Consider the following 14,415-nt stretch of genomic DNA (forward strand, 5'->3'; position numbering starts at 1 on the left):
CGCTCATAGATGTTTGTGGCCAATGGGAGGCACCTAATGGGGATCTTATGCTGATTTTACTTTTACTTTTGGGGAGCATTTCTCTCTGCACCAGAGCACTTTCTGTGCCTTACAGTGAAGTAAAATGATGAATGATGTCCTCTGGGCATTTGTTGAAAATTCAGATGACTGAGGTACCAATGCCAGCCTGCATTCTTCTTGTACCCATGTTGATCGGTCACTTAAAAATATTTTGTCTGCAGTGTCACTCAAACTACTGGCCTAACATGACTGCAGGCAATGTGCTAAATGGAGACAGATTCATCCAGATGAACTCCTGATTTACCCTTCAAAGATGTACTTGTGGCGCTAATGCTGTGGTACTTTTTGAGTAAAAGATTTGCTACATAAGACTACCATCTAAATGTTCAGTTGAACAAGTAGGATCCTCACAAACAAGGGTTTTGTCCTGATGTGTGCATGGTTAGTGGCCTGTTAAACCAGTATGGTCCTCACAAGCAAAGGATTGTCCTGATTGTGTGTGTGTATGGTAAGTGGCCTGTTATACCAGTGTAGTCCTCACAATCAAGGGTTTTGTCCTGATTGTGTGTGTATATTTGTGTGTATGGTTCGTGCCCTGTTATACCAGTGAGGTCCTCACAAACAAGGGTTTTGTCCTGATTGTGTGTGTATATTTGTGTGTATGGTTAGTGCCCTGTTATACCAGTGTAGTCCTCACAAACAAGGGTTTTGTCCTGATTGTGTGTGTATATTTGTGTGTATGGTTAGTGCCCTGTTATACCAGTGTAGTCCTCACAAACAAGGGTTTTGTCCTGATTGTGTGTGTATATTTGTGTGTATGGTTAGTGCCCTGTTATACCAGTGTAGTCCTCACAAACAAGGGTTTTGTCCTGATTGTGTGTGTATATTTGTGTGTATGGTTAGTGCCCTGTTATACCAGTGAAGTCCTTACAAACCATGCCTCTGTCCTTTTTGTGTGTACATGTGCGTGTGTGGGTAGTGTCCAGTCAAACCAGGGTAGTTCTTACAAACCAGGGTTTTGTCCAGATTGTGTATGTGTGTGGTATACGTCCCAATAAACCGGGGTGTCCCTATGAGTCACCACTGTGCTAGGAAACGCCTCCTCCCGCCCCGTCCTCGTAGTCCTGTGAAATGTCAGGTGATCATAGCTTGAGATTCTTTCGCAATATTTAACTCATAAATAGACAGGAATTTTTCTCAATTTTTTTGGATCAGTGTTTTCTTTGTTGCACCTCTCTAGGACAAAGGGAAAGGTGGGTCCCCGTAAACCACCACTGGGCCGGTTTGAGAAAAGTGCCCCGATAAACCACCGTAACCTGTATGTGTGTGTGTGTGTGTGTTTGTGTGTGTGTGTGTGTGTGTTTGTGTGTGTGTGACAGATGGGGAGTAGCGGAGCGCTGACAGGCCCTGTATGCTTCCTGGCTCCTGGATTATTTTTGGTAATTTATAACCATTGTTGCTTAAAGGGGCTTTTATCTTAGACGGTTAGAAGTAAAACAGAAATGCTTCTGGCACTGCTAGACTGAGTCTCTGGTTATTTGTGTGTTTGTGCTTTCTGTGTATTTTCATGGCTGTGTGTTTGTGCTTTAACTTATATGAATGAGCCTTTTATAGAAAGTGTGCAGATAAGCAAAGGTACTAAAAGTTCACAATGCATTCTTCTTTTTAGATTCAGATACTTATAATTGAGTGTCTGATGCTGAGTACTGATCCAACACATGACACTTAGAAACAGCTGCATGTGATAAAACCTGTTTGGATGTAGTGTGATTGCCATCAATAATCTTTTGTTCAGAGATTGAGTGGGAAAAAAGGTTATTTTATTTTTTAGTTTAACTGTCTGTCAGAATGTGGAAAGAAGATGAACAAAACAGTCTAGTCAGAAATAATGATTTAGTGCAGAGAAGATGTTTGACACTTCTAAGAAAATAACTTTAAGAACAAACTGAACCTAAAAAATTTGACACCTGTTATTACCCAACTTTATTACTTATCACATGACTGTAAGATATACTTGAATCTGATAGGTCAGAACCCCAAAATGCAGTACAACCTGATAAAACAACATATGGAAAGCAGTCAGGCACATATTTGACATTTATCATTTCACCCCTTTCTGCTGACGATGTGGCGAAACATTATTTCATGATTGCATCCGATGGCATTATGGGACATTTTACTTATTAATCAGAAAATTATACCATACAAAAATTGAATGTTGTCCCTGTGACGTCACCCATTGGTTCCTTGAGGTATGTTTTGAAGCTTATCAATGGCAGCCGTTATATTAGCAATGCTATCTCAATCTATCGATGTACATAAGACAGTGTCAGACTGGAGACTGATTACAAAAGTGACAACATGTAAAAGGTGTGTTGCCATGCAAGTCTTATGTATTCCCTTATATGAAGCATTTGGGCACATCAGTATCACCTTTGGTGACAGAGTAGACATGTACCAATCCATTGGTGCCGATTTCCTTAATGTTCAATGATCAGAGATCAATAATTGGCCCATCCTTACACATGAAACTGATCTTATGTACCTCTGGGAAGGTCTGACAGGCAGCCATTGTTGCTTTTTGCTCTGAGACCTAAAACTGAGGACACTTTATTGGTAGTTTAAGTTAAATCATAAAGATTTTATTGCTTCACAGGTATTGTTCAATGATTTTCAATAAAATAAGATTGGAACAGTGAACATATATGCAGTCAGTTATGAAAAATAAAAAGTAAAAATCGGTATCGGCCCAAATCGGTATCAGCAGGTCAGGCTTTTTAAAGATCGGTAAAGAGGAACAGAAAATTGTGATCTGTGCACCCCTATCACAGAGTGTTTGAAATCTTTCAGGAGAAAGAATCAGAGCTAAAAACAGAGATTAAAACTAACACCTTTGCTACAGTGCCAACTACGGCTGAACAATTAATTGATTTTAAACCAACATTGCAATGTAATAGAATGCAATTTACAAATCGCAAAGGCTGCAATTAGAAAATAAAAAGGTTTTATGTACACAAACCTTGAGGAAATAAAGTAACTTGTACTTGTTCTCCCTTAAAATCAGCAAAAGTCAAAATGTTGTTTTGTTCCTGCCAGAAAAACCCTGTGAGCTACAAAGATCCATCCAGTAGATTGTAGAGTCATACCCCTTGGTCACTTTTTTCTGTATTGTTTGTTACTCTTCCAGACAACAGGAGGTCAGAAAAAAAATCAGTGTTCCTTTTTCTTTTTCATTTAAAAAAATGAAAAAAAGACTTTTTTAAATACTAAAAGTATCTTCTGTTGGTTAGTTTTACTATAAAATGACTTAAAACTTGTGTCAAGTGGACAATGTAGAAGATGAAGCCCCCCCCCCCCAAAAAAAAAAAAAAAAATAAATAAAAAATTGTATGCTAAATATTGGTCTAAAAAAATTGCAATTAGGTTATTTTCCAAAATTGTTCAGCCCTAGTGCAAACCAGTTGAGAATACTAATGTTTTTGTCGCAGTGTCAACAGGCAGAAGTTAAACAAAGAGGGTGGCCTTTCTACAGATTGATTTTACAAGATGTGTAATCAGATTGTCCCTTGTTATCATGAAGTTGTGACCAAATAAAGTACTTGACTCAGCCATGTAAGAACCAAAGTCATTAGAATTCAACCTAAGAAAAAACAAAAGACTCAGCATCAAACTCAATGACAGTTTTCAGATTGCTGATAGTACTCAAAGGTCCAAATGGTAACCTAATAATTTTTTTAAATTTCCATCACTATCCTACCAACAGTGGTCGACATTCTCAACATTCCCATCTGGATCAAAGTGTCTGACTGACCTGCTGCAGACATTCCCTGGAGTCATGCCGATTGCCGGGCTACAAATCTCACTCCAGACATTTCTCATTCTTCACAGCGGACAAACTTCACAAAGAGTCATCCGCGGTGTGTCAGTCTCAAAAATAATTCCAGCCACATATTATGTCCTGTCCTGCTCTGACAGACAGACATAATCAAATCCAATTATACCACTTCTCCCTTTGCTCCCCATTAGCGCTCATCTCCCATTCTCCTCTCACATTCCCCGTCCTGCAACAAAACATTTGAATGACAATGGCACAGTCGAAGCACCCGCAACAGGCACGGTGCTGGTGCTCTCCTCCTGTGCTTCTCTCCTTTCCTCACGTTTTCCTTCCTGAAATTGATAGAAAGGAAAACAAAATGACAGGATTTCATATCAGTGCTGTGATACCCCGAAACTACACAAGGAAATGACTATTTCCACACACAAAAGGCTCCATTACTGCCAGGTGACCTCTCGTCATTGTGTTCTTTAACCTCTGAGTTAGACACCCTAGGATCAGCGCTGCAGTGTATGTGCTAGCAGGTGTGTGTGTGTGTGACTGAGCAGTATAATTGTGTATGTACCAGAGCTTCTCATGGAACTGCAAGAAAGCTGTCATTCATTCAGATTTTTTTTATTTTGTCACAATTTTCTGTTGTGTTTTTTCTTTTTTAATTGCCACACAGCCTTCTGTTTTTAGCAAAATTCCTGCTGTCAAAAATGTGAAAGGCTTGGATAATTATTATTTCCCTTATTCATTTAGACATGCATGTAGAGACTCATCATTTTCCATATTAAATGATTTACCTTATTGAGAGATGAGGGACTTCATTCTGTAGTCTCAGGATAGCAAATTTGAGCATTTTCAGCTTTGCAATTGTGTCTAATTCTACATAATTATCAGAGTGTATCCGCAGCCTGAGAGCGTGTGCATGAACATATTAATGAATACATGCTTTCATGGTGAGGAGACTTTTCTGGCTTATAAACATGTTTTTGTGTACACTGAAGCACATAAGTTGATTCTTTTGACATTAAGTGATAAAGCTGTGCAAAAAGTGCTGTTAAAAAGTGGGTTTTCTATGAGCGGCAACCTCCGGTCCAAGAATGTGAGACAATGTGGAAGTGCTAAAATTTGCTGTTTCTCCAGTGTCCGCTTGAGGCTGGCTCCAGAAGTAATGGAAGTCACATACACACCAAGCCAAAATAAAGCCATTTTCAAAGCAGAAATTAACCCATTTACAAAAAACGTCTCCTGTCTGAGTCGCTAATTTTACTATCGGCACCTGCCGTACGGGGGTTAATTTTTTTTTCTAACTCAGAGGATATTAAGATCGTGAGCTCGCACAACCAGAGGCACAGCTCAGGGTCACGTGACTGACAGGCGCCCTATAGCTGTATGACAACTACAAATGAAGCCCTTGCCACTACCAATATGGCCGCTATAGCCGAGGTGCTTCATTTTCCATTTCAGTAAGAGACAGGTGACATCGACGAGATTACGTCCATGTTTTATACAGTCTATGGTTTTCAATGGACCTTTGACAACCCTGATTTAAATTAAAAACTGTTCCTTTAACAGAAACAGGAAAGACACCAAACTACGCCTGATACAAGTAATTGTTTTCTGTCCCATTAGAGCAACAGAAAGCAGTCACTTTGGGGAATTCGACTATAAGATCACACACAAAGCTGTTGGATTTCTCTGATCTCTGATCACCCACTTTACTTGTTGCATTGATTTATTGTGGAAAGGAAACAGCAGGAGTTACAGACTTTGATATAGTTCATCCATGTTCTAATGATGAAGGGTAATTTCAGATGTACAGCTCATATTGTAATGTGTTGAAATGTTTATTAAAGCAGCAGAAAATGGTTTCATTTGGCATCAGGGTCCTAAACGCACCACTCTTCATATGCAGGTTCTTGCAGTTTATGCCAGTTCCTAAAACAGTATGTAAGTTTTGTCTTGTTTGTTCCTTTGTTGGGATATATCCAACTGCTTATGAAATTGTCAGCAACTTCATTTCATATCGACCTATCTGTTTAGATGTTGGTAAAGTGAATGTTAGAGGTAGCCTTTTGATTAATGTTCGCCTAGCCACAGGGGCCAGTTTGACTATTCACTAGTCAAGGGGCTTATGTTTTGGGGAAAGTATGTCTGTCTGTTTGTTTGTGAACAACATAAATCAAAAAGTAACAAAGGGATGTTAATGGAATTTTCAGGAAATTATCAAAATAGGACAAGGCAGAAGTGATTAAATTTTGGAGGTGATCCGGATCACCATCTGGATACAGGATGTTTTTAAAAGTTTTTTTTTTCATTGTGAAATAGGACCGTTTTTACCATATATGTATATAATTCCATGATAAGTGGTCGGATTGCTTTGCAACACAATACAAGGCAAGGTCACGATATTTTCTGACAGATGTAAAAGTACCAACCGGATCCTGGGAATATTCTGGATAATAAGAACAGGAATATAAATTATGTACTGGGTCATCTTAATTTTCAACACTGTTGGGTAACAAATTATTGTACAAACTAGCAACCAACACCAAATTGTAGCAGACAGTCTGCTGAAAGGGAGTATAACATTAAAGTAGGACATAAGTGTTGCATGACAATCACAACATGTTTGGCAGAGGTTCACGCACTCTGAGTGCTTTTCTAGCTAATGGTATTGTTCTTAGTTGTTTTGTTTTTTAAAAAAAAAAAAAGCTAGGACTGACACAAGCTGCCTTGTCACTGGCATAAGCCATTGAGCCACTTGTGCTACACCAAAAGCTGCTTATGGATCTTGGCATTTAAGCCTCACAGTTTAAATTTAGATACAGAAATCTCAAGAGTGAAAAAACAATAGCTGTAAGTTCCCAGTAAAACCAGCAGGTGGATGCTGAGGTGACTGTGGGGCTGAAAGTTTGAATGTACCACTTCTGACAGCTGAGAGACAAACAGATCAAAATTCTTTAAGTTCAATTAGACAGCTGTGTTTTAACCTCCATATTCAGTGAGACCAGGCTGTACCTTATGTCTTGAAAGACATCTAATTTGTTCGTAATCAAGAAAACGGTAATAATGAGTTTAATGCTTCCCCAACAATAAAACTTTTTTCCAACATATGCAGAGGGGGAAAGGGGAATAATGATGTGAGGATGGTTTTCGTAGAAGTAGATGCACTCAGCTCTCGCTCCCTCGAAGCATGTTCATTCATTTACGATCACCGGGCAGCGACCGAGTGACTCTGAACAGGAGCGTTGCTGCTAAGTGGAACAGAGGAGGGGAGCAGCTGGGCGAAATTCAGCTGCCACTTCCAATGTGGATCAGAAATTGCACTCAAACCAGCAAACCCTATTCGACAGAGGGAAAAAAATATAGAGGAAACAGGAGGACAAGGTGTGTGTTGTGGCACTACAAATCACAGACAGTAGATTGAATGGAGGGCAGCGATGGAAATGGGAAACGGTCACATTCTTTGAGACTTGCTGCGTTTGATAGACAGTGTTTCATGGTCAGCTAAAGACGGAGCAATGGCTGTAACACTCTGATTTACAGCAGCTGGAAGATGGAAAGATACAAAAAGAGTTAAGAGTTAAAGAACTTAAATGAGGTGTCAGAGGGTCACAACAAAGAGTTCTTACTGTTACTCATTTTTTATTCAAAGACAAATTAGCAGCTGACTGAGATATTTTTGTGTTTCCAACTTGACGTCATCACTTCTTCATTAAAAACTTTGTTTACACACTACAATTTAATAAAAGCCCATTTTATCACAGCTCAACCTGATTTATTCTGCCTACATTAAAGCAAAGGTGTGTCTGTAAACAAACTATAGATCCCCAAATAACCGAGATGAGCCGTCACACTTTTCGGGGCCCTTCCGTAGGGGTGCCAGACTAAACTGATCAATCCCAGAAGGTGGAGGTACAACACTGCAGACAGTTGATTGGTCGAAAGAATCACCACTTGCAGTGTGACAGTGGGTGTATGTCTCTGGCGGCACATAGCCTTCTCTGACGCAAAGTTTGATTGCGCTTTGTAACAAAGAACCACATGCCAGTCACAAAGAAGACAAATTGTTGGATGTTTCCCATAGTTGCTCTTTGTTTACTGGGCCGTGTTTTTCTTCTTTTTCGGATTTATTAGTGGGGTAAACCGTGTCCCGCTGCTACGGCATCATACTATAATTTAACTGATGCGACTATCGGCATCCAGGTTACACGCTGCCTACCACAACGGGTCACGGTTGGCTGTTGAAACGCAAACGGGACCAGGCTTAACCGAGCCAACCTGTACCAAACTAAACCAGACTGCTTGGTGGAAATGAGGCTTGAGGTTGAGTCTGTCTTCTAGTTTTGAATGCTTTGCTTTTGGTTAAATATAAAAAGGGGATAATTTTAATCACAAAATATCAAACACATCCTGCCTCAGCTCACTTTTGACCTTGATAAACTAAACCAAGACTACAAATAAATAAGTTTTGTGTTGCAATATAAAATTCTTTAAATCTACTATGAGGAATTTCTTAGAGGTCATGAAACAAACTAAAATTGATATGCAAGGCTCTTTTTTAAGCTTATAAACAAACATGACAAACATTGACAGGACAAGTTACCTACCTAGTGGGGGAAGATGTCAGATAGATATATTTTGATAAGTTTCATTGGCGAATGTTACAAGTGTGTGATACATGTTCCTGAAAAGAAAGAAATATTTATTTACACCAGGACTATGGCCTTTTTAATATAAAGGACACTACAGACAAGGATATAAGAAAAGCTGTCCATATACTTATGTACAGGGGGTGCTAGCATCATCATAAACTGAATATTACTCACAGGAGCTTTAATAGTGAAAAAATATCTTATTTTGATGATTGCTCCATACAATTCTGGGTTTATTTTTATGTTATGTCAGAGCTTTATTTTTTTCTATGAAAGCCCTTTAAGCATCTAAGAAACTGGATGGCCTGACGGCTTTTCAAAAGGGAAGCCAAATTATGGAAAGCTACTTCTGCTGCGTAGCTCATAAAGACTTTCTCCTCCTTGTAAACAGATGGGACAAGAGTCAGACTTTAAAATCAAAATACACATAACAGAAAACTCCTTCAAACACGGCTTCTGTTCTTATCATCTGTCATTTTCATGCTAAATGGACATTGACCAAGTTTAAACAGAAACAGCTGCCAGTGTACATATAAATTTGTTTCCATTCAAAGCAGTATCAAACTGCTTAACTGCACTACATGCTATCTGTGATCTGTGCCTGATATCATCCAGGTAGTGGAGTTTTATATTCGGAGACATTAACCAGAGCTGCAGCCCCAGCTAGTGGCCAGTGGCTGTACTACAGCTTGCGTACAACATATGTCTAACATTTTGGCCCTGCAATTATAAAAATACTAATTTTACTTGAATGCCAGCTACTAAGAGTGATAGCATTTAATTTTTTATAGTTGCCATATCTGTAGTAGTCAGTAGTAAATGTAAGGTTTATAACAAGTATGTAAAGTAAAGTGTAAATGCAAAAGCTCTGTTATAGTGAACACTCTCTAGCTTTAAGTTTTGAAATATTACATTTCATTGTAGCAAAACATTTGAACTTAATATGTTTTACTTGACCCCAGAGTTATTCTCTCCTGGTGTCTTGCCATGTCATGCAAATAAAGAGAAAAAACAAAGCAAACTGCCTAAACTTCTGCCTTTTTGTCTTGAGGGTAGAAATAGCTTCCTCTCATCCTCGATCAGCCAGAAGCTCTCTGTATATCTCACAGTAATTATCAGTGTGTCACTTTATCCCCTCCCCTGTGAAAACATCCGAGTCCTCTCAGCTTCAGGGTTTGTCTGAGCATGCAATGACTGTTTGCCTCGCAGGGAGGCAGTGCTGCGTCACACACGCAAGACAGACTGCAGAAATCCTGCATTTCAAAGAGTTTTAACAGATTGCTAATATACACATATATGAGGCCACGCATCACCACAAAGCAGCTCATTTCCACAGACACTCCTCTCCATCTGTGACAGGGTCTAACTGAAACGACCAGCCTGACTTCAGCACCACCTCTGAGCCCATCAACAGGCAGAGCAGCAGTCATAAAAGCTGGCCTTGTCAGTGGAGGAGAAAGAGTGTGAGGACATGCAGCAGGTGAGCCCAAGTATCTGATTCCTGAAGAAGAAAAAGCTGAAATGTCTGTGTTTGATCTGCAGACTTCAGGCTTTCAGCTGTGGGAGAAATACTGACTCTTTTCAAGGAGGGACAGTGAAAAGAGGGATAACTTGCCATCTTGAATATTGTTAGTATGCGCTGAATATTTCTTAAAAGCATCAAGTAGAAGTACAAATGATAGGACAGACAGGTAGACCTGCAGCCAGCTGGTCAGCAGGTCGTGCAGACAGAGAGAACATATCCAAAGAGAACATAGCACATCGAGCAAAGAGAAAGTCAAGACACTGTGCCTCAACAGAAGAGATGTCCACCATCTTTTCAGCTGATCCACAGGACTGATTGACAGCATTATATAACCCAACACAGACACACAGACGCACACTGATCTCTGCACAGACAAACTGTGTGCATCCCAGATCAGTTCATTTTAAAGGTCCACAATCAGGCGAGCAGCAGCTGGGACCGGCCATCAGGGAGAGATGTGGGGCCACGCTGCCCCAATATATCCATGCAACATTAATATTTCAAAATTGTTTTTCTGGGAATTTATAGTCAGGCCAGCTTGTGCTGCTGGCCTCTATCACACACACACACACACACACACACACACACACACACACACACACACACACACACACACACTGAAAACAGAACAGTCAAGGTTCCCGTCTGTGTGTTAGATAATGATTGTTTTCTATGTACTGGTGTGATTTTAGACTTCAGGTGAAGCAGATTTACATACTGTTGTAGTCATTGTAGAGACTGATCATGCTTTGAATCTTGAATGGAGAGTCTGTGGTGTCTGTACTCTAGATTATTCTATCAGCACACTGTTTGGGTAGTTTTCCTTGAGTGTGTGAATGCAAAGAGAGGAAACAATGTGTGCAAGGCAAAGCTGAAAATCTGAGTTGCTTAATGATTTTTAAAATTGATAATCACATTAATAAAGCAGTTTGTATACATATTACAAAAAGATACGACTTCAACCGACATTTCAAAGAAACAAATTAAATTGTTGTATTTCTTTATTAAAGTAGGCACATTCAAACCTTTATGTAAGCGTAGCAATGCATTTTTTTTTCATTTACCATCATATTTGACAATAACACTAGGTGCAATTTGACGTCCAGGACTTTTTGTCGGCATGTAAATCAACTTAAAAATGATAAGTTATGAATTATGTACAGATTTTTACAGCACTAATTAAAAATCACTCTAAAATGCATCCAAATTTTTTAGTTTGGGTCTTAAAAGTCACATTTTAGTCACTTACTCGCTGTCCTCCACTCAAGTCCTGCTCTACATTAATTTTAAGGTCTCTTAAATATAAGTATGCACATATCTCACTAATTAGATACTTAACAGACACCTCGCTATCCAAAGGAAATAGAAGCGTGCAGCTGTGGTCAGTGTGGTTGCCAATAAACGAGCGCTGCTGCGCGCCGTGACGCGCGCATGGACAGAGAGAAAGAGAGTGAGAGGGGAAGTGAGAGAAAGAGAGAGAGAAAGAAGGATCTCATCTCTCTAAATCAACCAGTCAGTGTCCTTAAACACAAGAAGCGCTGATGATCTGCAGTGAAACCCCCTCTTTGCTTTCAACCTCCAAACTGACCCGGTCTCCGCGCAAACTTCCAGCAGACGTGCAGCAGCATGAGCGGAGGCAGACAGCATGGATGCGCCACATGAGGCGGACCGGAGCTGAACACGCCGCTCAAAGTTTGCCCACTGCACCCTCCGTGACTCTGACTGAACAAACACACAACTTAACGCGTGTTTTCCTGCTGTCTTAACACTTTTCTACCTGTCGCCTGCCTGTTGGGATTGCTTGGATTTCGCGGTGCGTCTTTTTATGTCCAGCCGGGGAGACGTGTAGTTTTTCTCAGGGTGGTCTGCGTTAAGGAAGGTGACATGCAGGTTCTCGGTTGGACCATAGTTCTCCTCTGCCAGTGGATCCTACGGAAGGTGAGTTTATTTTCACCCTGAAGTGAAAAATACACGTCGGTACACATTTTTCCATCGATCCTTCGGCGGAGTTCCGTGGCTGTTGCGTTTGGAGGGAAACACCTGCTTTTTTCTGTCAGAGGGTCAGCTTCCTGAAAATACTATCACAGTTTTTGTTGTCATGCAATTCTGCTTAAAGTCTCTTAAACAAAGAGTTTTATTGAAATTAGTTGCAACATGACACGGAGTACAGTTTCGTTTCGTTTCAGCTGAATTCTCGAGACGTCCTCAAAATCTTTGCGCCCTGTAACTTAACTGAAAGTTTTTAATTCTTTATATCAGCTGTTTTTACTGAAAAACATGGATATTTAGACTGTGTTGCTAGTTTTATTTTATAGTCTTAACATTCCGCTGCAAGACTATTTTCCCGATCTCCAAACGCGCAGATTTCTGCTCACAGAGCGTTTCCCCTCTACTCTCACTTCAGCAGCCCCTCCTTTATCTACATCTATCTATCTTTTTGCGCTCCCAGCAACTTCCTCTAATTTTCCTTCAGAAGTTAAACACGCCCGTGGCGTGTTTTATTATCTCAGCATCGCTATGGCAAAGAGTTTGTGCGCCTACTTTGGCTCTGATGCTTCTGCTGCAGCTTCTGATAGTGGCTGGGGTTAAAGCGAGTGTGCGTAAATGTGCGCGCACACTCATCTTTGCGCATTATATTTGAGTGTTTTTCTGGATGCTGTACATTCACAGTAATAATGCAGTTATTATATACATACAAACACACATAACAGAATACAATGCTGCACAATAGGGAAATAATACAATAGAAGTCAGCCTGCTCTGGCTGATACACACCATGTGTAGCTGCTCAGTGTGTCTTTGGCCTCAGTGAGGAATGAAAGAGAATAAAAACATGACTTTTCCTCCATGATCCTCCTCCTCACCTCTGACTCCCTCATTTTTCTCCTCCTCCTCCTTCTTTCCCCCCTTCTCTTCCATTATGGATCATTTTACCCCCAGCTGATTTTCATTAAAACCTGCAAACTGTTTCTTCAATTACAGTTGTAAAAATCACCTGACACTGGAAAAAAAAAAAAAATCATTGTTTGTTTCTAAACCTGCTAGTTTTGCAGCGGGGGGGTTTCACTTGATTCAATCCTAATAACTGTACGAGTGTGAGGACGGGTACCATCAGCTCCATGGCCCCCTCAGTCCCCGCCAGACTCTCTCCTAACATGAGAAAACGGTGGCTGCATGGGGGGTTAGTTTAGCGTGTGATTGTTTAAAAACACCCTGTTGGCTGCTGGCAGATTGGGGTGAGGTTGGATTGTGACAGGTAATAACACTTGCACTTCTTCTGAAGATTGAATGCAAATCATTTCTTCTGGAAAGTGGAGCTGCTCTGCCTCTTCCACATGAGAGTGCAACCTCAAATCCAAGAATTCAGACTTCGTATTAGATTAAATCAGCCGCACTATCAGTGATGTGCTGCTTTGAATGGTGTTATTTCTTTTCTTCTTCTGTTTGTTTGAGGTGTAAATGATGGATAAATGTGTTTGTTTTCAACACCTGGGTGGTGTAGAGAGCAGAGGGAATGTTGCAGTAGAAGTTGCACTAAGATTATAGAAGGAAAGTTAACGTTAAACATCTTCATAGTCGTTTACAACACCTCACAGACCTCGCTGTGCAGATGTGTGAGCGCTTAAGTAGAAACAAGAGGAAAAGATTGAACATAACAAGAATTTCAGCAAAATATTTAAAAATCCGCCCCTTTCTGACTTCAAACTTCTTGTCTTATAGATTTTCAAAAAACCTTTCCCTCAATAATTTTCTCTCCATACTCAGATAAAAACATTTGGTGGGTGGGTTCTTGCATTAAAAATAAGCTGTGCTCCCTACATATGATGTCCAACGCTGCAATATTATGATTTTTTTCCACCTTGTGCTTTGAAATGATATCTACAGTAACAGCACTACAAAGAAAGAAAAGATGTGTGAAAAGCTCCTTTGCTGTTTTATGCTCCCAGTAGGAACAATAGCATTAGCCGGCATCTCAACCTGACAAAATCCTCTTATCTCCCCCCATAAAACAACTAGCTATATACCCCAGGGATATTACAGCGCCTGAGTCACTTTAATTTCATTATATATAGTCCCACTTCCTTTGCAATCATGTCTCAGATTTTCTGCATAGCTTTGCATTTCACTCTCACTGAAATCTGTGTGTATGTGTGTGTGTTTCCATGCTTCACGTTTTTTTCTTCCATGCCCACATGTTGTGAACATCTTAACGCCAAAAAAAATCTGAGCCATCACCGGAGCAGGATCAGATGTTTTTCCACCACAGATTAAACCAGGTGGTTGGTGGTTTTCCCTCCCACTCGCTGTCTTTTCGTCCACCCATCTGTCCGTCTTTGGATCATCTAAACTGTCAAGCGGCCCAGTTTCACCAAGCAGAAGGAGGAGGA

The 14,415-nt window shown here is 40.2% G+C and overlaps 1 protein-coding gene across 2 annotated transcripts in view; it reads left to right on the top strand.

The window, feature by feature from the left end:
- LOC141790374 (neurexophilin-2-like) overlaps positions 1-14,415 on the top strand; it is a 173,805-nt gene that overhangs the window by 100,649 nt on the left and 58,741 nt on the right. The window contains exon 1 of one of the 2 annotated variants that reach the window (XM_074670240.1): positions 11,477-11,965. The exons of the other annotated variant lie outside the window; for it this stretch is intronic. Within the exon in view, the coding sequence (XP_074526341.1) occupies positions 11,912-11,965 (54 nt within the window). The 5' untranslated portion in view covers positions 11,477-11,911. Of the gene's footprint in view, positions 1-11,476; positions 11,966-14,415 lie in introns of those variants that run through there. 2 annotated transcript variants of the gene reach the window in all.

Source organism: Halichoeres trimaculatus, unplaced genomic scaffold, assembly GCF_033239565.1.
Source record: "Halichoeres trimaculatus isolate MK-OKI-2021-1 unplaced genomic scaffold, fHalTri1.1 fHalTri1_scaffold_1, whole genome shotgun sequence".
In the NCBI taxonomy this organism is placed as follows: Eukaryota; Metazoa; Chordata; class Actinopteri; order Labriformes; family Labridae; genus Halichoeres; species Halichoeres trimaculatus.